The sequence below is a fragment of the Colossoma macropomum genome, unplaced genomic scaffold (genome assembly GCF_904425465.1).
Source record: "Colossoma macropomum unplaced genomic scaffold, Colossoma_macropomum, whole genome shotgun sequence".
Taxonomy (NCBI): Eukaryota; Metazoa; Chordata; class Actinopteri; order Characiformes; family Serrasalmidae; genus Colossoma; species Colossoma macropomum.
This window is the reverse complement of record NW_023494785.1, coordinates 41,073,094-41,096,010: the sequence shown is the minus strand read 5'-3', so window position 1 is coordinate 41,096,010 and position 22,917 is coordinate 41,073,094. Positions and strand designations below refer to the sequence as shown.

Genomic DNA, 22,917 nt, shown 5'->3' with positions numbered 1-22,917 from the left:
TTTTTCACAAACACTGTATCACTCCGCTGAGACGCCGTTGCTAAGCAACGACTTTGACAGCTGTAGGAGACGCTCAAGCCATTTGAACGTTTTTACTTCTTGCTTTGCCACAAACAGAAAATGGACGCTTTTAAGATCACATTTGACCGACAGCCGATTTGGTCAGACTCTGAAGATGAGACGACACTAAATTCCCAAACTGTCATCACCACTGAGCAGCTTTTCAGTTGGCAGCTGTGACAGAAGAACAGCTAAACAACCTGGAATCAGCCAGAAATGAACCCAACACCATTCGCCAAACTAAACGGGCTGTAAGATGCTTTACAGACTGTCTGGAACAAAACAACATTAATACTGATCTGGCAAAAACTGACAAAACTGAGCTGAACCTGATATTGCGGCAGTTTTATGGCTCGGTCTGTTCTTCAAAAGGCGAGGCTTACAGCAGACTGAGCAGCGAGTGGGCGGAGTTCGTTACTCTGACGTAGCAACGAGCTGCTTGTTAAGGAACTGCGAACATTAAAACATATTAAACGCCGCGTTCACAGCCCAATTTATTAATTTATTACTTTATTTATTTAACTGTTGTATAAAAGCAATACAACAAAATGTTCTCAAATAACATCACGGCTGTGATGATCTACGGTCATGTTATTTCGTGATAACACACTCCCTCTCGTGTTCTACTGCTTAAATCATCTCTTCTTAGTGCATGGTAAAGATCTTGGAAGCAAGACAGCTAACCAGCCAGTTTAGCTGCTTCGGTCTTGTAATTTTGTCGCATAAAGTGAACAAAACAGACAAGTGTTGATCGCAATTAATCAAATAAGTAACCATGAGCTACAATTTCATGATTGTGCCAGGCCTACACATTGTACTTTTTCCCTCTTTTTCCTATTTTTTATTTAATTGTTTTGTCAGTTCCTTATTTCTGCTCCAACTTGTTCCCAAACTTCCGAAAATAAATTACAACACTTATACAGTTAAGAGTCCACCCTTAAGCCAGGCATTTACACCGTGCGATTTCTTCTGCGAAATCTTGTTCTTTGGTGACAACTCATACTGTACGTTTGAATTGCCTATCGTGTATGGCCAAAGCCTGCGATTTATATACTCACACTATACGAAAACACTCGGTCCGACCGACATGACATGGGTGCTCACACTGCATGTGAACCGCAGCTCCTACAGACACACTGTGTACCGACAATTTCCAATAAAGCTCTTTCATTCAAAACAACAGGGTCTCGAGCAAAAACAATGGCTGAATCTCAAATGGCTCCCTGGTTCCTACATAGTGCACCACATATTAAAATAGCGGCTCATGCACCCATACAGTCTATCACACGTCTGATAAATAGCTATTTGGGATTCAGCCATGTGTGCTCGATTCCATACTGGACGAACCGCGCACTATTTTGGTGTAGAAGCCAGAACTTGGTGCACTACATAAGAAGGAAGGGCCGTCTGAGATTCAACACAACAGCTTTGCTCACTTGTGCCACACTGTGCGCTGAAGCTAAAGAGCAGACGCAAACGGAGCAAAGTCGGCATATACGGACGCTGGTGCCACAAATGTGGACTTTTTTGGCTCCGTGCAGGAGCGGTGGCCGTGACTGTGTTTGGTTTTGGGTGCGATTTTGAGAAATCGGTTTGTGAGGCTGGTCACACTGAGACAAGCAACCAAAATTTGACATGTCAGAAATCCATCCCATTGTTTGACTGCTCAGTCAGAGATCGTTTGGGCAGTTAATCATGCATCATTTCTCCTCCCACACTGCACAGCAAACGACGACCCATTAAGCTGAAATTCGGCCCAATCATGAAATTCAGTCAAATCAGGCCTAAAAACGGCCTAAAACCGCACAGTGTACGCCTGGCTTTACACACACACCTGTACTAAAGGAGGGAACGTAGAGTGTGACTGAAGTGAAAGGCCGAGCTTAGCACTCACTTTGACGTAGATGATGGGTATGGTGGTCTTGGCCTTGTTGAAGTGGCGCGCCACCCTGTACACGGTCTCTGGTACATAATCCAGCACCAGATTCAGATACACTTCATCTTTCTAAGAGAGACAAGAAGCAAGAGAACAAGAAAGGTGAGAAAGATCAAAGGTCCAAATATTACAATAAATCCAAATAAATAAAACTTATACCGCACAGAATGTTTTGCCATTAGCCCCCCCAAGCGTAGCAACATTATAATAAGAAAATAAATAAGTTTAGACTCACTACTAATTAACTGAAAGCATATTAGAATCTTCATACTTGTCAACAAACTGGTTTTATATAACTGAAAACAGTGGTCTACAGTAGAGCGAGTGCTGGCCGATGTGTTGCTGTATTGCAATCATAATGTAGTGAAAGTAACTGCAACACTGTTTAGTTGAATGATTAGTTGCACATTATTCTCATAATGCACTGTGAGCACCTTGACCAACCTCAGACGCTCCGTCAATGTTAACAATCTACCGTTGGACAAAGCGAGATATTCCTATGATCCAACAAATAAATTAAAGCAAATAATTTCTCTGCCAATTAATGTAAGATTACATTTTTTGTACATTTTTGTCATTTTGATTCATTCACCAGTGCATTTTAATATATCTGTCAGGCATTTTGCAATCACCATACGCAGCTAACTACCGTAGCTGTGTGTTTAAAGGGGAATCCCACCAATTTTTCCAAATTTCAATCACTGAGAGGGAAGAAGACATTCAGAGCGGTTTGACGTAAAAGGGTTCATTGTAGAGACTCTACAAGAAGTGGTGGTAATGGGAACCAGAGGTTGCACTGCCTGCACCACAGATGCAGCCATTTCTGAGTTTTTATATGTAATGTTGATGATGGTGAAGTTTTCTTCGCTGACTATTTTCCCTTTCAACCATGAAAGGGAATGGGAATAATTATTAATTAATCAAGATTAAGTGACCCTTATTAGTCCCACAATGGGGAAATTTCACCTCCGCATTTAACCCATCCAAGCAGTGAAACACCACATACACACTAGTGAAGACACACACTAGGGGACAGTGAGCACACCTGCCCGGGGAGCAGTTGGGGTTTAGGTGCTTTGCTCAAGGGCACTTCAGTCACGTACTGTCGGCTCAGGGGATCGAACCGGCGACCTTCCGGTCACAGGGCTGGGTCCCTAACCTTATAAATATGTTATAAATGTAAATATGTTATAGACCGAAAGCTCATTACAAAACTACTGCAAAACAAGTTTGTAGGCATCAGGAAATCTATTGATAAACATTTCATATAGTAACTTTCTGAGACGGAGCTTTTAAAGTCAGTAAACTCTTTAGACGTCTGGTTCCTATCACCAGCACTGTGAACCATTCTGCCTACGTTTCTCTAGAATGAAGCATTTCACATCAAACCACTCTGAATGTTTACATCCTATCTAAATTATAGCAAAATTTTGAAAAATCGGTGGAACTGCCCTTTAAAATCATGAAGGAAAGAATTCCATAGACTGTGATGGACAGAACAGCGTTTTCAGGCGGATACCTTCTCTCCGCTGGAGTAGAAGAAGTAACGTAGCCTAACAATGTTGCAGTGGTCCAGCTTCCGCATGATCTGTAGTTCTCGGTTCTGCACGGAGGACAGACAGAGAGAAAGAGGAGTTAACAATAAGGTCTACTTTCAGCATTTGTGAGGTTTTATGTTCCCAGAAAGTCATAATTCAATTTACATGACCTAAACTGCTGTAAGCTGAGCAGACTTACACATAAATATATACATGCATTGGATGTTGTGACATCACAGAATCAGCGAAGAGCTGTTTTTGCAGCTTAGCTTCCATATATGTGCAGAAAAGTGAACAGGAAGCGTTTAAAGTTAAACAGTGTTTACATACAACATCAACTCAAAGTCTGTAGTTTTCCATGATATGGGCCCTTTAAAGGAAACAGATTCTGACAAAACTATACAAGATTAAAAGGCTTCTTTTAGGAGTTAACAATTCTGAAATAAATGTGTTTAATACGATAAGATTAGCTTACAACTCAATATGAATCATTTAAATATGAATTAGAAATATTTTAAAAATAGGAAAAAGAGGCCTGGTACCTTACTGCTTCCAGTGGATTCACTAGGATGCAGTAATAACCAAATAATAACCACAGAAAAACCTTCATTTTCGCACTTCTAATGACCAAAACATGAGCAAAATTTACAAAAGTTAGCATCTATGAGTTTTTTCCATACTGAAAGAGTGATACGTAATCACAACAGTGCATTTAAAACTGGAGAAGCAAGTTTTCCCTCTGGAAAAGTTTTATTAGTGGGTGGCGTTTCTGGTTGATTTGGCAGCCAACCAGTTTAAAGAAAGTAAACAATCAAACACCATGAACAACAATCCGTGCGTCACGGTTCGGTTGCAGTGTGCCTTTCTGTTTGCTGAGGAAAAGGAGGACTGCCGGGAGTAGAGCACCACTGATTAAGACTGAAAAGCAGTCTGCCTATTGATTTCTATGGCCAGGGAACACTGAGTGCTGGTACACTTACAAATACACATCACAGTACTTGTTATAATAAATGCAAATTAACTTCTACATGTAATCGATCAATTAGGGTGGGCGGTACAGCAAAAATGTAACATCACGATACATAAGATAGGATAAGACAATCCATTATGAGACCCACAAACGGGGAAATTCAGTACTGAAGAAAATTAACAAGCAAATAATTAACCTTGTTAGTTACTTAACAAGGTTACAGTTTGTTACTTGTTGCTATAGAGACATTATAAAAATTACTGAAGGTAAAATATAAACTCTATATTGTTAATTTTGTGAGGGATAAACAATTATAAATATTAAAACGCAATAAATATTTACACTGTAAGGATATTTTACTCAAATTGCACACACAGTATTGCACATGAGCTGCACGATGTCACAGTATATTTTATGAAAGACAACGAGGAGCCCCATTTAAAAATACCATCAAAAGCTATGGATGATTTACACCGATCAGGCATAACATTATGACCACCTCCTTGTTTCTACGCTCATTGTCCATTTTATCAGCTCCACTTACTATATAGGTGCACTTTGTAGTTCTACAGTTACAGACTGTAGTCCATCTGTTTCTCTGATACTTTGTTAGCCCCCTTTTACCCTGTTCTTCAGTGGTCAGGACCCCCATGGACCCTCACAGAGCAGGTACTATTTGGGTGGTGGATCATTCTCAGCACTGCAGTGACACTGATGTGGTGGTGGTGTGTTAGTGTTTGTTGTGCTGGTACGAGTGGATCAGACACAGCAGTGCTGCTGGAGTTTTTAAACACTGTGTCCACTCACTGTCCACTCTATTAGACACTCCTACCTTGTCGGTCCACCTTGTAGATGTAAGGTCAGAGACGATAGCTCATCTGCTGCTGCACAGTTTGTGTTGGTCATCCTCTAGTCCTTCATCAGTGGTCACAGGACGCTGCCCACAGGACGCTGTTGCCTGGATATTTTTAGGTTCTCAGTCCAGCAGTGACACTGAGGTGTCTAAAAACTCCAGCAGCACTGCTGTGTCTGATCCACTCAGACCAGCGCCACACACACTAACACACCACCACCACGTCAGATGAACTACAGTCTGTAACTGTAGAACTACAAAGTGCACCTATATAGTAAGTGGAGCTGATAAAATGGACAATGAGTGTAGAAACAAGGAGGCGGTCAGAATGTTATGCCTGATCGGTGTAATACATCACAATAATGATAAATATTGTCAATATTGTCATATTGAGCCCTATGATCTCCCCACTCACTCCATAACCCATGTATGAAAACTAAGCTGCAAATACAGCCCATTTTGAATTCACTGCTTCTATAAATTGGCAAAAACAACACGTTTACATATATCCACCTATTCAGCCTACAGCAGTTTAGCTCCTCCCACTCACACTGAAGTTATAAAGAGTGTTTCAGCCCAGACCGCTTTTAAATGAACCACAATACAAGGCAGCCAATCAGAGCTTTTAAATACATCAGTCTTAAAGGTGCAGAAACAATTCTAATTTATTCTAGGGGATAAAAGAAAGATTGAAAAATGGTCATGTAAAAATGAATTGACTGTTTTTGGCACAACTTGTAATGTTTTTGCTGGTGAGGTTAAATTGCTTGTTATTATTCTGATTAACTAATAAAATATGTGAATACAGTCCCCCATTTTTATGTGAAATGCCCCTGGAGTCTGATTTGTGCCATCATTAAAAAATAAAACTACCCACAAAAAATGCAGAGAATCACTTTAGGATCATAACATAATACAGCAATTCTGAAATTGTGCCAATCACTCTTCGGTCATTATGTTATTACTGTTGTGAATATATATGAGTGCTGCTGTGGTCAGTCTTACCTTAAACCTCTTGTCCTGCAGAACCTTCTTGATTGCCACCATCTCCTGGCTGTCGATGAGCCGGGCCTGATACACCACTCCAAACGAGCCATTCCCAATCACCTTAATGTCCGTATAGGACACTTCCTGAGGACGATCGGGACCTTGCCCAGGTGTGGCTACCACTGTGGTCACCTTACCACTGTCCCCTAAACACAAAAAGACGGGCCAAAAGGTTATTTTCCAAAGAAAGGGCAGTATATATCTACACTGCCAGTCAGAAAGAATTGCTCACATGCTCATATGACATATACCGACGTTTAGCAACTGTTTCTGATCCTGTCTGTTCACTTAAAGGACCACAACACAACTTCTCTGTGGTTTTACCACGTCACCCGCTGAAACGGATTAGCAGAGAAAGGAGCTGGAGGTCAATTAAGAAGCTCCTCAGCCTGCAGGTTAAGGTAAGGAGTAACTTCTCAGTCCATATTCGTGGCTATTTGTTTCTTTGAACACTAAAAACATGCTCCAACAGTGAGCTGGTGGCTCATATACAGACACCTACAATATTGGCCATCATTGGAAAATGGCTTGTTAACCTGCCATCATACTGCCTACAATCCTATCATCAATCGGTGATAGCTGGGGAGTGCAACCGGACAATAGTACATATAACTTGCAAGTAGTGCTGGGCGATATGACCTCAAATCAATATCGCGATTAATTGATTGTTTTACCTCGATTACGATTAATGAACGATTATTTGGTTTTGTTTTTTTGCGCTCATAGTTAACTGACAAGGTTTGTGCTGTAAATATGTTCTGCATATCTTAATGCAAATCGTCTCAACAGCCAGATCGGAATTCACGAGACCTTTATGTCAGTCCAACTCGAAATTCGTCGTAATTTTGCGCTGCTGAGACCTTTTTGTACATTTCTGTACAAAAATTAGAAGAGACTCATCCAAAACCCTCCGTGTTTGAAGAGATTTTGATAGAAATGTCCGAACGCGCCCGGAGGAGAACGAGGCTGCAGCGTCAAAGAACAGTTAAAAGTCTGAAAGCAAAGTTTAAAGAATCCAAGGACACAAACCAAAGAAGTGACCGCGCCCTTTTACGGCTCGAACACATTCTGGGTGATGAGTCCAGCTGTCAGTCAGTGAAGCTTCATGATGGCTCCTGTGATGCTGGTGAAGATGAAGCTGGTCCCCCGTGAGCGACTGGCGTTCGTTCGTGGTCAACAACATGAATGCTGTTCTTTTGTGCATGCCAGTCAGTTTAGGAGCTGATCTGTTCAGACTGATGTTGCATAGTCAGTCAGTCATACAGTTGCATGCAAATCAGATTTGGTGAGAAAATCAGAATTGGGCCACTTTTACCTGCTGTGTAGATAAAGCGTTAACGTCGATGTCGCAGACTGGACGTGGCAGAGTCACGTGACGACACGCGTGATAGTAATTTTTTAAGTGGGCAGTACATGAAGATGGGCAAGATTATGTTGGTTAGAAGTTCTGAATGTCGGTTTCGATTTCTTTTTGATTAAATCGCCCAGCCCTACTTACAAGCCTATTTACGTGACAAACAAGCTAACAATAAAACAGCCACGCATTCTGACTAATTCTGATATTCTTGGTATTTTCTCCTCAGTGGACAATGTGCCACCATATTAGCTTAGCAGAAGTCTCTTTTCACTGCATCTGGACCGAGATAACATCAGCTACAGTAGTTAGCGTAGTTGCAAACAAGTCACACCAAAGCTGGTCACATCGTCTCTGCCTCTTAAGTGAGAAGGGCCTGGCTGCAGACATCCACTCTCAGCCTGACACGCACCGCCAGCCTCTTGATAACATCAGTGCCGCTCTGCCACAACCGTGTTTTGGTCGGTTACTTTTTGATTAAATCGCTCAGCACTACTTACAAGCCTATTTACGTGACAAACAGGCTGACAATAAAAGAGACGTGTATTCTGACTAATGCTGATATTCGAGAATCCGTAAGAGTTCATAAACCAATATGTTTACTAACTGCAGGGAAGGAAAAATCAACAGGAAAAAAAAAAAAAAAAAAACAGCAAGACGGCTGTGCAAAAAACCCACAAATGTGAGAAATTTCTCTGTTAAAAAATTACAATAACCATGTATTTTCTTAGTTTAACGTTGTTTCAATGTATTATGGTCCTTTTCTTCATAACAAGCATAAAAATCACTGGTAATATGCTGAGGTCTCGGTAGTTAGCTAGCTAAATTTCCTGCTCCACCTTAAATGGTGGAATGGGAAAATTCAAACAAGAAGCTGGTGAATATCTGACTTCAGCTTCACATCACTGAAGAATTAGGGGTGGGCGATAATAAATAATTGCCCCCCTCTTTGAAGGCATATGATTTCCTAAATGTAACTAAAGCCCAGCAGTGAGGAGCTGAACTTTACCCTCCTCTGCTGTCACTGCAGACTGGCAGGGTCGCCTACAGAGCAGCACTAGTAGCTGTTAATGAAGTAATCTTTTTATTTGAGGGTCCCATTTCATAGAGGAAGATTTCAACCACTACACCTTATAACTCGGTTCCAAGGAGCAAAGTGACACTTGAAAACAAGGGGTGGGGGTAAAAATAAGAAATGGGATTAGACCTTACTGTTTAGATGAAAGCACTGGAGGTTAAAAAGCTTTTAGAATAAAGAGCCAAGGAAACATTAGTAGGTTTTCATGCTGGATGAGTAACAGAAGCTGCCTCTTCAGATGAGCTAAAGTGCTATCACTAACCGGTACAGTGCTGGACGCTTGTCTTCTTGGTATTTTCTCCTCAGTGGACAATGTGCCAACATATTATCTTAGCAGAAATCTCTTTTCACTGCATCTGGACCGAGATAACATCAGCTACAGCAGTTAGCAAAAAAAGTCGCACCAAAGCTGGTCACACCGTCCCTGCCTCTTAAGTGGCTGCAGACATGCACTCTCAGCCGGACATGCGCTGCCAGCCTATTGATGACGTCAGTGCTGCTCTGCCACCACAGTGTTTTTGTTGGTTTTATGAGGAAAAACACGAACTTCTGGGCAACAAGAGTTACACTGAATGTATATTAACATTGCCATAGTGATAATCATGTAATTATATATGGAAACTTTCAAAATAAAACCTACCACGATGATCAGACATGAATGTCGGGTTTATTCTCAGAAAAAACAAAAACTACTGAAACTAATGAAAGCCGGGCTGAAGACGATCAGACCCGTAAAAACTGTAATATTGATTAAAATAGAGCTTATTAAGGATTCTAGGAGGAGCTGTGACAACATACAGTCAACGTAGTACTGATTACTTTTGCTGTCTGGTCAATGTCGTCACAACCTCCTCGAAAGCTGTCAGACAACGTTGTCGAAACTTTCTGAGGAATTACATCTCAACGTTGTGACAATATAGAGGACACCAAGCAGACGACGCTGAAGGCACCAAAACAGTACGTTGTCTCAACGTAACTGCGTTTGCAGGGCTGTTAGGAATAAAACCTGATGGTTTACACTGGTTTATCCTTTACACTGTGATATCATCCCATCAGGAAAACACAGAATACCATTAATGACTACTGAAAACCACCAGGAACCACCAGACACTTTTAATGGGTTCTATGATTTTTTTCAACAGGGAGGTGCATTAAATGTAACTCTCTAGCTGTGTTATGGACGAAAAATGATTAAGTGATGATGTCGCTAAGCAACAGCCAAAAGCTACCGTGTCGTTGGGCTTCTGCCATTGTGGCAGAGAGTGCATGTGCACGTGACGTCACTGGGGCTGAGAGTGCAAGTCTGCAGCCAGACTCTATTGTCTTAAGTCACGTCCTTAACAATGCATCCATGTTCACACACACACACACACACACACACACACACACACACACACACACACACTTACTTCTCGGCAGAAAAGTGAAATAATATTACACTCCAGCAGGTGCTGGTAACCCAACACCTGTGTTTAGTTTGGATTCCTCCTTCATTATGAAGCAAGGAGCACAACTTATCGCTGAACCAGCAGGAACACGCCCTTCAGCGTATTTGAAGCGAGGTGGAGAGAGAGACCCGCGCCTGCAGTCTGAGATCAGGCGGACAGTTTCTGGGTCAGCGTCTTTTAACTTTGAGCAGAACGAACAGGGAAGCATCTAATCCCGGAACGGCTCTTCCAATTCAACACGCTTTGAGGACACAAGCCCACAAATCCCACAGAGAACACTGACAGAACAAAGAGAAGGTCCAGGAGCAGGAAAGTCCCAGAGCGGCAGAGTCTTCCCTCATTCACTTACAGTAAAGTTATTTTTAACATATTTTAAAACATCAGAATCCAAACCAACCGTTACTTGGCGAATGATCACCTCAGCGACATTCTCCATCACATCCGATTGTACCTTAAGTCAGCATGAATGGGAAATTAAAGCATTTTCTCTCTGTATCATGACATATTTCCAAGGAGGGGCCTGGTGGAAGGGATGTACAGCTTCCCTGTACCAGTGGTTGGCTACGTGGTAAAAATATATCATGATACTTCAGAATATCGTCATGGTATTTTGAAACACGGACACCACGCATTACCAGTGGCAAATTTAAATACAGCCAACAAAAACTATGAATACAATGATTTTTATTTAATGTTTTATATACTGTGCTGTAGGACTTATTATGCTCTCTTTATATAGAAACTAGGGCTGGGCGATTCATCGAAAAGTAATCAAAACCGACATTCAGAACCGCTAACCGATGTAATCTTGCCAATGTCGGTTATTTGGATTTTTTTAAGTTCTGTTAATCCTTTCCCCACTCTGTGTGTTCGTGTACTGTCCCCTTAAAAACTTTCTACCACGCGTGTCGTCACGTGACTCCGCCACGTCCAGTCTGCCACATGGAAGCTAAGGCTACGTTCACACAGCAGGTAAAAGTGTCCCAAATCTGATTTTCTCACCAAATCTGATTTTTTTGTTCGGCTGTTCACAATATCTTTTAAATGTGATGTGTATGTGACATCAGTCTGAACAGATCAGCTCCTAAACCGACCCGCATGCACAAAAGAACAGAGCTTCACGCGGCTCATCCAGAGGTCAACAATCATGACTATGAACGAGCGCCAGTCGCTCACGGAGGTTCAGCTTCATCTTCACCAGCATCACAGGAGCCATCATGAAGCTTCACTGACTGACAGCTGGGCTCATCACCCAGAATGTGTTCGAGCCGTAAAAAGGGCGCGGTCACTTCTTTGTTTCGCGTCCTCGGATTCTTTAAACTTTGCTTTCAGACTTTTAACTGTTCTTTGACGCTGCAGCCTCGTTCTCCTCCGGGCGCATTCGGACATTTCTATCAAAATCTCTTCAAACACGGAGGGTTTTGGATGAGTCTCTTCTAATTTCTGTACAGAAATGTCACCCCAAACGTTTATTAGGGCACAACAGCACGAAATTATTGAATTCCTATCTGGCTGTTGAGACGATTTACATTAAGATGTAGAGCATATTTACAGTACAAACCTTGTCAATGAACTATGAGGGCAAAAAAAAAACAATTGTTCAGTAATTGTAATCGAGGTAAAACAATCAATTAATCGCCATATTGATTTGAGGTCATATCGCCCAGCACTAAATGAAACACGCAGTTGGTCAGTGATCTTTAAGTATCCACGATACGCTCAGAACAGCATATCACAGCAACAAAATTGACCACAACAACGATAAAATAGTCATATTGCCCACCTATACGCTGTAAAGAACAGAAAACTCATCATAAAGAAGGCAACGGACGGTTGCTGAATTCCATCAGATAAAAAATTCCAGCCGTTATATGTTCACAGCGCACCAAAGGGTCCTGCGACATTTGTTGGAAGAACGTACAGGACAGAACATATTAGCTTTGGAACATTTCTGTTTACTACAGTCTGTGATGGGGCGATCTTTGAAAATTCCCCCCATAAAGAAAAACAGCTTAATCCCGAGGTCCTTATTCAGGCATATCGCCGACTACAAAGAGACATCCCACCACATGGCACAGCTGGGAACTGAACCTACATCTCCTTCTACAGGGTTTACCTCTGCAACACTTTCACTGGGCGTGCCCGCTGGGACTGCACAAACAGGAAGTCAGAGACAAAAAGCCAAAGCAATTTTTCTCACTTATTTACACCTTCAACAGAGTGATGGGAAATATGTGGATCAAAATACGGGCAGCAATTTTGATACCACACTGAAAGTTTCCACAGAAGCCAGAACCAATCCAGCTGTGGCATTCTGTGATATACATTCCTCCAGTCAAATAAACTGAACCGCAGGGCTTCCTGAACCTGGACAACCTGTGGAGTTTTGGTCCATATACGAAGGAGAAGGAGCGTTTGAGTGGTATAAACTGATAAACTACAAGTAGATTTGATTGATCATAAAATACGCAGTTGTAGTTATTTATCTTGAGAGCTGCAGCTCAGTTAATGCTCACAAAGTGACCAAAAGCTCTACTGACTTCTGGGTTAAGACTGCACGATATGCACAAAACAGCATATTGCGATTAGGGATGCATGTTGATATCACAATCATACGGTAATGAGCTAATCGTAATAATTGTATCAGCAGATTACTGCTTTACATAAAGTTTGGATTTAACCCATCTTTCAACGATGTCTGATGTATTCATTGCACTCCAGAGGAGCTGACTATTTAGACAACGGCGGGTTAATATCTGCATTTTATTCATTTTTCTAAATTTGCATCGCTACAGAAATAAACGGTAAATTTTTCGATAATACTAACCCAGCTGGATTTAGTCCCAATTTCTACATTTTGCAGATGTTTGTATATTGATATAGGCAGATATCCACAAGAAAAAATGTCGTATGTTGGTTTCTGCCCACATTTCCCATATTGATGCATCCCTACTTGCTATTACACTGCTACATATATGCTACGACTGCAATTTGCCTTGCAAAACAGCATCCTGTAATGCCATGTACACTCTCAGAAATAAAGGTACTAAACTGTCTCTGGGGTGGTTCCCTCAAGGGTCCATCTCAGTACCTTTAGTCAGGGAACATAACTGAACCATAATCCACTGAAATGATATGTTCTAAGCTGTACTGACTCCACACACCCCGTCTCGTCTCCAGGACTTTATTTTACTGTTCTGTTTTAAAACATTCGGTTATGAAAAAGGTACAAATATGCGCCTCTCTATTGGGAGAAACCTATTTAAGGTTCACAATCAGACCTTAAAACCACTGTTGTTCCTTTGCGGGAACATTTACATTGTTTGTACCTCAATGAACAAGAAATGTACCCGTGCCGTACCCTTATTTCTAACAGTGCAGTAAGATTTTGTTCCAAGTATTTCTGATCCATTCATCTCAAATGCTCACAGTAGCAGCTTGGGATTTGGGATTTGGGAACAGTGTAACCACCACAGCAACGTAATAAGGCACGGTGAGTTTGTACAGAAGGGAGCGCTGTCATTTGCGTAGTATGTTTCGGGCCTGATCATGAAGACCTCAGACGGTTGCTAAATTCCATCAGATAAAACATTTTCAGCAATTATGGGTTCACAGTGCACCAAAGGATCCTGTGACATCTTTCATCGAAGAGTAACGACTTTTGCCCCACCTCTGAATTATGATTATGTCACAGCGCACCAGCGGGCGGGGCAAAGTAATATTAATTAATTAAGTAATACCGTATTTTACCTCCTCCTCCCACCCCCACCTAGCATCGGCTGTGTTTACATGCAAAGACTGTTGCCAATCTGACTGAATATATTACTGAGGTGTTTATATTCTTACGCTACTCAGCGATCTGATGGAAAACCTCCGTTTTCATGCTCACTACAAGTAATCCAATCCAAAATGACGCGCATGCGTAGAGAACCGCTTAGTGTAGACGTTACCATGACAACCAGCATCATGTCCAGTCCAGTCCAGTCAGAGTGAGATGAGCAGCAGTGAGCAGCGCTTGTGTTTTTAATTACTTTAAAATGATGTCAGACTCAGGAAAACGTCCTTCACATGTCCTTATTAAAGAAGGCCGAGAGGAAGACGTCGTGTTCTGAGACACATAAGCTGGACGTCCGTCCCACCGCCGTCTTTTAAAGATCAGAGCATAAACTTCGTCTCCTCTGCAGACCAGTTTCTGCTCCGCCATGTTGAACGGTATAAACTTTCACTATGACGTGACGAACATGAACAGAACGGACTTAAACTTTCCAATAGGGAATGTAATCAGATACAGGCGTTTACACGGATATTATTCTATTTAACGGATTATTTACAGGATTACCCACCTCGCTTAATCGGATAGAAATGTATTCCGAATGGCCTCAATCAGACTAGACTATTCCGATTGAGGTGCATATATGGACGTACTCTATTCCGATTGTGCTATTAGTCGGATTATTAACAGATTATTAGGCTGCATGTAAGCGTGGCTACTGAGTGAAAGCGCTCAGCAACCCTCCCTATTCACAAATACATCATAATACAGAACAACACCCAAATTTCCCATTTACATTAAAATTAATATCAACTTATTTAATTAACTATTTAATTTAATTATTTAATTAGGAGCACATAATAACTCTAGTGGTCTGATCAATGTGTCTCGGAAGCACTGCTCTGGAGAATCACCTAACCAGCGGTCCTTTTAGCCACAAATACAAAGAGCTGTCCAAGTCTCAATTTCAACACACCAAACTGACCCCAGCTTCCTCCATTATGGTGTGAAGTGGAAATCAAGCGTGTGGGTGAAAAACATAACTGACCACAACTCAACACATTAGGGGATCTAAGATTTGCCCCTTGTGTCACATTATTACCAACAGGGATGCTTCGATATCTGTTTTCAGACCGAGTACAAGCACTTATTTCAGTACTCGCCAACACCGACACCGACAGCATACTGAGTAACCTACACCGAATGAAGCAGCTATTAGTGCAAATTAGTGCAACATACCTTAACAATTAAATCATTAAACTCTAGCTGATCTTAAATGACAGGCAGGAAGACAAAAGACTGCTGAAAAAAAAACAGGAGAGTTTGGGAAAAACTATATCAGAGTTCAGACGACGAGACGATTCTGGGTCGTGTAATGTAGTGTAACCCCGGCTTAAACCAGGTGGAAATGTACATGAGTACAACAACATGGTCTCTTTCCAGCATATTTTACAAAAACATTTTTAAAAATTCACTGTATTAACGTTTACACCTCGCAATTCTATTCATTCTAACAGACTAAAGTTGGCATACACGGACGTTGGTACTGCAAATGTTAACTTTTTTTTTACCTCCGTTTTGCTAGCCTACATGTCTCCACCCACACTGGGGAAATTGTAGTGACTGTGTTGTTTAAAAATCTGCTGAAATAGGGGCTCCCGAGTGGCGCAACCGTCTAAGCGTTGGCCCTATCATCAGGAGATCGCGAGTTCGATCCCTGGTGATGCTACAGCCATCCGTAGCCGGGAGTCCAAGAGAGCACAACTGGCCTCGCTCTCTCTGGGTGGGTGGGATGGCTGCCTTTCTCCCCCCATCACTCAGCGCGATGCTAGTCAGCGCAGGCGTCCGTTAGCTGACGTAACAGATCTGGCGGTTGGCGCTTTCCTCCGAGCGCGTTCAGCTGTCCAATGACGTTGCATGAGCGGCTGGTTTCACAGGTCTTGGAGGAAGCCTGTGTTAGCCTCGCCCCGCCCTCCTAGCGTTGATAGCGTCATGTGTGATTGGGGGAGTCCTAACTAGCGGGTGGAATTGGAGACGACTAAATACCAGGTAAAAATTGAAAAAAATAATATCTGCTGAAATCACATGGGATTCCTGGCAGGAACATACTAAGGCGGAATGTTTTAACTGACCACCGGCTTTGTGTCCGACTGCCACAGCGTCAGCAGCACTTCTCTGTGTGAGCAGACACTCGTTCACTGCCAGCTTGAGTCCTTTGTTCATCAGCACAGCAGCATAGACTAGACGCATGTATCGGCCTGATACCCGATACCAGTATCGGTATCGATGCATCCCTAAATGGAGTGGAAACGAATCCGACAGGCATCGTCTTCTTTCAAGTCGAAGGTCTGGGTCCACTATGGCTTTTGCAGCATTGATGGGGCATGAAATAGACAAAGACTACGCGATTTACAAGAAATGTCTCGTTAAAATAAAGTACACGGGCAATACAACGAACATGCATCATCACCGTCTTCGTCATCATCCTGATCTGGTTGTAGAGAAAACAGCCAACGCTACCACAACTCAAAGTCAGCCTTCATTAGAAAAGATTTTAGAGAGGCACAGTTGTGTTCTAGCTTTTCCAGACATTGTAACCCCAGAACTGTTCTGCTTTCTGGTAGTTTATGGCTATTTTACATTGGACTGATGACACAAGCCGTCAGTGTATGTGTATTAAAGAGGCATGAAGCTAAGCTTTGTGCTTTGTCGCACATCGTTTCATACTGGTTGTCAAATTCTGTGAAACTGACACTAATAAACACAATTCCGGCTATTTGCCTATTTCAGAGTATTTTATTTTCTACAGTTTCACAGACGTCATGATGTATCGTAGAAGACTGTCTTCCAACATATCGAGTAACACAGAATCACAGTATTGTGATATCTTTATCGTGAGCAACATATCGTTATAATATTGCATCGTGAGATGCCCTGTGATTCCCAAACCTCACCTACACAGGTATCAACACGATGCAATATGATGAGCAGTAGACAGTAAATGCTCATCAATTGGGGGCTTGCATAACCAACACCTACTTTGACAAGAAATGGCCGTTCAAATGACATCCACACCCATAGAGGACTGCTTTTACATGATGTTTAGGGGCCAGGTTAGTTAAGGTTCCTGCCTGTTGCTTAGTAACATGAGGGTCACAGTGCATTTTGCGAAAGATTCAACTACTGTAGTAATCAGTGGTTTTCGCTAGAAACTACAAGATCTTTACTGGAAATGGTGGTGTGCTCAAAATCACTCTACAATTCAGTGATATAATTTAGACGTGAAGGCCCTGTTCATAGTTGGTATTAACAGCACTGTTGAGCGATCTGATCACAAGTTGACAGCAAGATGTACAGCTGCTTACACGTTTCTTTTCCTTGTGTTTTGAATGCATCTCCAGCCAATGTAAGCTGTAACTGGACGAAGGACACTGCACACAGTATCTCGCCGTGTTTGTTGCACAGGTTGTTACAACTCTCACACAAACGGGAGAGAAGACGGGGACGGAAGCTACTCAGGTGCTTTCGTCTCTGCTGCAATAACACTGTTGACTACGTGGTCCTTCACTGCTGTCGGAGACGGATCAGGGCTCACACTACAACTGTTATGCGTCCCTGACCACCTCAGGTGGTGGCTCGAGTGATCAGACCACAATGTGGTCTGCCGTACCCCGTTCTGACTTGTACTCAGTGCTGTCCACTCATGATCGGATGACCTAAGACAGGGGTTTTCAACTCTTTCCACCCCAAGGCCCACCTGTTTACAAACACAAAGAATAGCGGCTCACAGGAAAACTAAAATCAGCTTTTTAAATACAATTTTCTTTTCTTAAGTGCTGAAACTGAAAATCTGAGAATCAGAGCCTGAAAAAAGACCAGACTGTCCATTTTGGCTCAATTGCAGGTCCCAAAGTTCGCAGTTATGTTAAAAAATACATTTGCAGAGATGTTAAAATGGAGAAAATGCAGTACATCGCATTTTCAGGGAAAATATTCCACTGCCTTTGGTTTCTCTTTAGTTTCGAGGGCATTTGTGATTAATCTGAAATAGCCAAACCTCAGTCCACTCACCGGGCTTTAGGACTAGCATCGTCACAATCAACAATAATAATAAACCTCACTTTAAATCTGCTTTTTTGTCATTGGTTTATCAATTTGACTTCAACCACTCACGTCGCTGATGCTCAGCCAAAAATATGTTGCCTCCCCAGAGTTCAAGCCTGCGGACCACTACAGCGGACCACAGGGTCCTTTGCTTTGAGCAACCCTGACCTAAGACACGTGTTACATGGGGCCTATTAGAAAAATGTCAGACATGTTATAGCACCCTAAAAACGCAACCAGTGACCAATTTCGGTCACAGCCACACCTTCATAACGTAATCCATCACATTAATGATAACGTATGGTCACAGTGCCAACCACGAACCAACCCTCTCCTCGCTTTACACTATATAGAGCCTGTACATTCTTCAAAGGCCTTCACATTCCTAAAGGGCTTAGCCAGAAACTCAAAACATGTGGCCTGCTGCTCACGACACCTCTAACTCCCATCTACTGAAAGCAAACCTTCACTTATGACTCCATGAATCCAACACACTGGCCAACAGGACCACGGCGGACACTGTAATCCAGAGCAGCAACATCACAGCATCTGTGAGAAAGACCTGAAGAACAAGCACCGAGGAATAACGCTGGACATTTACAGTATAGAAAGGGATCCGTCAGCTAACGGGTGCTGCTGGAAAGACGTCACTCACAGTCCAGACCGTGAACGAGAACAATATCACGCTTGCTGCGCCGAGACAAAACTACGATGGTGTTTTAGGGCCACTGTTAATAAAAAAAAAAGTTGTAGAATTACGACATTAAAGTGGCATTAATATAAGGAAAGGTCGCAATACTGTGTTGGTGGAGTTTCATATCGATTTCACCCATAAAGAAATACTCAGTCTCCCTGCCTCTCCTGCACATCAGCACCAGGAAACTGTGTTTATCTAGAATAAAGAGCCAGACGGACTCGGAGGAAACTGTCTGTCTGTGTTGTTGAAGGAGAATCTCAGGCAGGGTCGTCCACGCGGCTATCGGGGGCTACATCTCCCCCCATTCAAAGAGGGCATGAAGTTTCACAGACAGTGAGAATGATAATCAAAATGATCCACAGAGAGACAGGAGTGAGTGGAGCTCCGGCGCCAGTACAGCAACCGAGACCCCAACGTGTTATGGCAGCCCCCCTACAGTTAGCCCACTTTATCCTCCAAATATTACGACCTTTTTCACGAAGTCTACTATTTTTATTTTTATTAACAGTGGCCCTAAAACGCCATGATACAAAACAGGGGGTTTACTAGGAAAATTTCTTCTGGGACGTCCTGATAACAGAACCCCAAATCACCAGATTTAAGGTGTCGCCTGATTTCAACACAGCTAACTTTGAGAATAATATCAACAGCTTTGAATATTATATGGACCAAATCGTGTTATAGACATATTGGAGATGAAACTCTCACCACAGAGTATTTAAAGGACCAAGAGCGGCTACACTCTTGAAAAAGTTGGTACTTTAAGGGTTCTTTAGCGAAGTATGGTGAAATGGTTCCTCAGACTGATGGAAAATATGTTATATATGGCTCAACGTTCAATATAGCACCCAAAAATGTTATGCTGTCAAGCTTGGAACGAAAGAAGAACGCTTTCTGGTGCTAGCACGTTCTCCATCAATCTGATGAACGATTTCACCCTGCTAAGAACAATTTAGGCATAAAATGGTTCTACATAGCACCAAAAAAGGTGCGGCTACTGTTACGATGTCAAGCTTGTAACAACAGAAGAACCCTTTTTGGAGCTATATAGAACCACTCAAAAAGGTTCTGCATAAGTAGGACTAGTCTGCCTTTCCTCCCCTATGTGAATAAAACCCACTGCGCAGTACACTCTTTAAAAAAGGTGGTTCTTGAAGGGCAATGGTTCTGTATAGAACCATGAACACTCACGCTTAAATGATTCTTTGCATGGTGAAATAGTTCTACAGACTGATGGAGAACGTGTTGTATATGGAACCTTTTTGAAAATGGTTCTATGTAGCACCAAAAAGGGTTCTTCTTTTGTTCCAATGTCAATCTTACAACAATAGCAGAACCATTTCTTGGTATTATATAGGCCACATGCAACACATTCAATCTGAAGAACCATTTCACCATGCAAAGAACCATTTAAGCATGAAAGGGTTCTTCTATACAGAACTGATGGTTCTAAATAGAACCATTCCATTTACCAAAGAACCACCTTTTTTTAAGAGTGTGCAAAAATTGATTTAAAGGTTAAAACGATCTGAATGCAAATGGTTCTTTGAATGCACATGGTTCTACGTAGAACCAGTGTCTTTCCTGAAGAACCGTCTTCTTCAGGAGTGTAGTTAAGCTAACCTCTCTCGCTCACGAAAAACGAAGCTGGAGTCGGCTTGTTGTTCGAATTTTCCCGTTCCACCTTAAATGGTGCAGCAGTTGATGAAACAGCCATACCATTTAAGGTGGAACGGGGTAAATTCGAACAACAAGCTGGCGAAAAGGAAATCAACTTCAGCCTCGTTCACAAAAACAAGGCTCGCTCAGGGCTCATCTGCTGTTAGCCTAGCCAAGCTAGCTAGGATAGCCGGCTACCTAAAGTAGGTTAGCGCTGACTTTAAACGACAAAATAACCCGAGTCAGGGCCTCGTCTTTCGGAACCAACCCCACAACTCAGTGTCTATGTCTTCTCCTCGACCCCGACTCCATACTTACTGCTGAGCTTCAGGTTCCCGAAGCCGGCCGAGCTAGCGCCGGAGGCCTGTGCAGCCCCGGACTTACCCGCAGCGCTCCCGCCGGCCACGGCCGATCCGGCTGCAGCCGCGCCGGCTCCCGGAGCCCCCGGAGGCTCGGCGAACGAGCTGGTCCTGGGCCGCCCGCTGCCGCTCATTTTCGGTTTCTGAGAGAGTGCAGGGGCGGGGGGGCGGGAAAAGAGTGTCGGCAGACACTGTGTCAGTTTAAACGATAAACACCCGTAAAAGAAGAATTAAAAAAGAACATAAAGAGCGCTTGAGCGGCTCGCAGCTACGTCTCCTCTTTTCTTCCCCCCCCAGGTCTACGGCTTGTGCTGTTGGACCTGACGCGCCGCTCGCATGGTCTGCTGGGAAACGTAGTTCCACAGAATCAGAGCCAGGATCGGGTGGTTAAAGGGGAACTCCACCAATTTTTCAAAAACTTCCACATAATTAAATCATTAAGATTTAAACAAAGTCGTTCAGAGAGGTGTGGGGTGGAATGCTATGTTCTAGAGAAACTTGCAGAGGCAGAATTGTTCACAGTGGCGGTGATAGGAACCAGACGTCTGAGGTGCCTCACAGGAAGTTATTACACGAAATGGTTGCGAATACGCTGCCTGATGTCTGAGGCACAGTTTCGCTACAGTTCTGTGATAGCGGACGGGTACACGCAGGGTTTGTAAGGCAAAAGAGACCCCAAAGAAAAGATATTTTTTCAAATTTGCCACTATTTTACCACCATCAACAACTCAGAAGACTTGTGTCGGTTCATTGGTGGTTTTGGATAGTAAATAAAATGGCTATATTTGTGTTGTAGACATGGCGACCCCTGGTTCCTATCACCACCACTGTAAAGAAATCTAATTCAGTAAGTTTCTCTGCAATGAACTAATTTACATCAAACTGCTCTAAATGACTTCGTTTGCCTCTCAAGCACTGAATAAGACAGATACATTCAGAAAAATCAGCGGATTTCCCCTTTAAGGCTTTGTAGGCCGAGCATGTTGGCACATGCAAGGAATTTGTCTTCAGTTCCACAGTAGCTGACAGTAGAAATGTCACACTTAAGTACAGTAACACACTTAACTGCAGTAACATAGACACCCATAAGTGAATTCTACCGTGTACGTTCACACATTCATTAATAAAAAACAACGTGCAAAGTATTTGTGTAAAGTGCAGAGCACAGTAAGAGGGCAGTGTTAAATAAAAAATAAAAAAAAATAAATAAAGTGAAGTACAAATCAATCTGTCAAGCAGCACAATGTACATGTGCCTAATTACTCATGAGTACAATGGTGTGAGGACAGCTCTGAGTCTGGTTGTTTAGGTGATGGGCGAATTACAATGGGTCAGCGACGATTTTCTCAGGAAGCTTCCCGGCTCAAGCAGGGTGGGCAGGTTATTCTTCATGGTGTTTCGTGTCTCATGAAGGATGTAAAGGATGTGAAAGGTACATTTCTAAAGCACTGTACAGAGTCAGAACTGTTCCCAGTGGTGGTGATAGGAACCAGACGTCTGAAGTTTTTAAATAAGTTTAAACACGTTTTTTCTACAACTACCTATTTACATTAAACCAGTGTGAACTGACTGTTTCTCAACCACTAAATCACACAAATTTTAAAAAATCAGTGAACTTCTCCTTTAAACTGAACACGTTCTAGCTAAGATATTGGGAACCACATGTTTAAAAACATTACATTCATTTATGCAAAGACATTTGATTCAATAGACAATTACAACACAAGAAATGTTATTTTTATTTTTTCATATTTCTGTTCCAGTGGTAGAATCACTTACAGTGGAGACTGTAGGGTTTTGGCACCCCTGATCAGATGATATGTTTTTTGTTGATTTTTCTGAGTGTAAATACACCGATCAGGCATAACATTATGACCACCTCCTTGTTTATCCGCTCATTGTCCATTTTAGCAGCTCCACTTACTATATAGGAGCACTTTGTAATTCTACAGTTACAGACTGTAGTCCATCTGTTTCTCTGATACTTTGTTAGCCCCCTTTTACCCTGTTCTTCAGTGGTCAGTACCCCCATGGACCCTCAC

General features: G+C 42.4%; 1 protein-coding gene across 2 annotated transcripts in view; it reads right to left on the bottom strand.

The window, feature by feature from the left end:
• Positions 1–21,184, bottom strand: part of gsk3ab (glycogen synthase kinase 3 alpha b) — a 33,010-nt gene extending 11,826 nt beyond the window's left edge. For both annotated transcript variants that reach the window (XM_036594968.1, XM_036594976.1), the window contains exons 1-4: positions 20,835–21,184; positions 6,363–6,550; positions 3,516–3,599; positions 1,955–2,065 (exon numbers count right to left, since the gene is read on the bottom strand). In XM_036594968.1, the coding sequence (XP_036450861.1) occupies positions 1,955–2,065; positions 3,516–3,599; positions 6,363–6,550; positions 20,835–21,009 (558 nt within the window). In that variant the 5' untranslated portion in view covers positions 21,010–21,184. The remainder of the gene's footprint in view (positions 1–1,954; positions 2,066–3,515; positions 3,600–6,362; positions 6,551–20,834) is intronic.
• Positions 21,185–22,917: the final 1,733 nt, after the last annotated feature.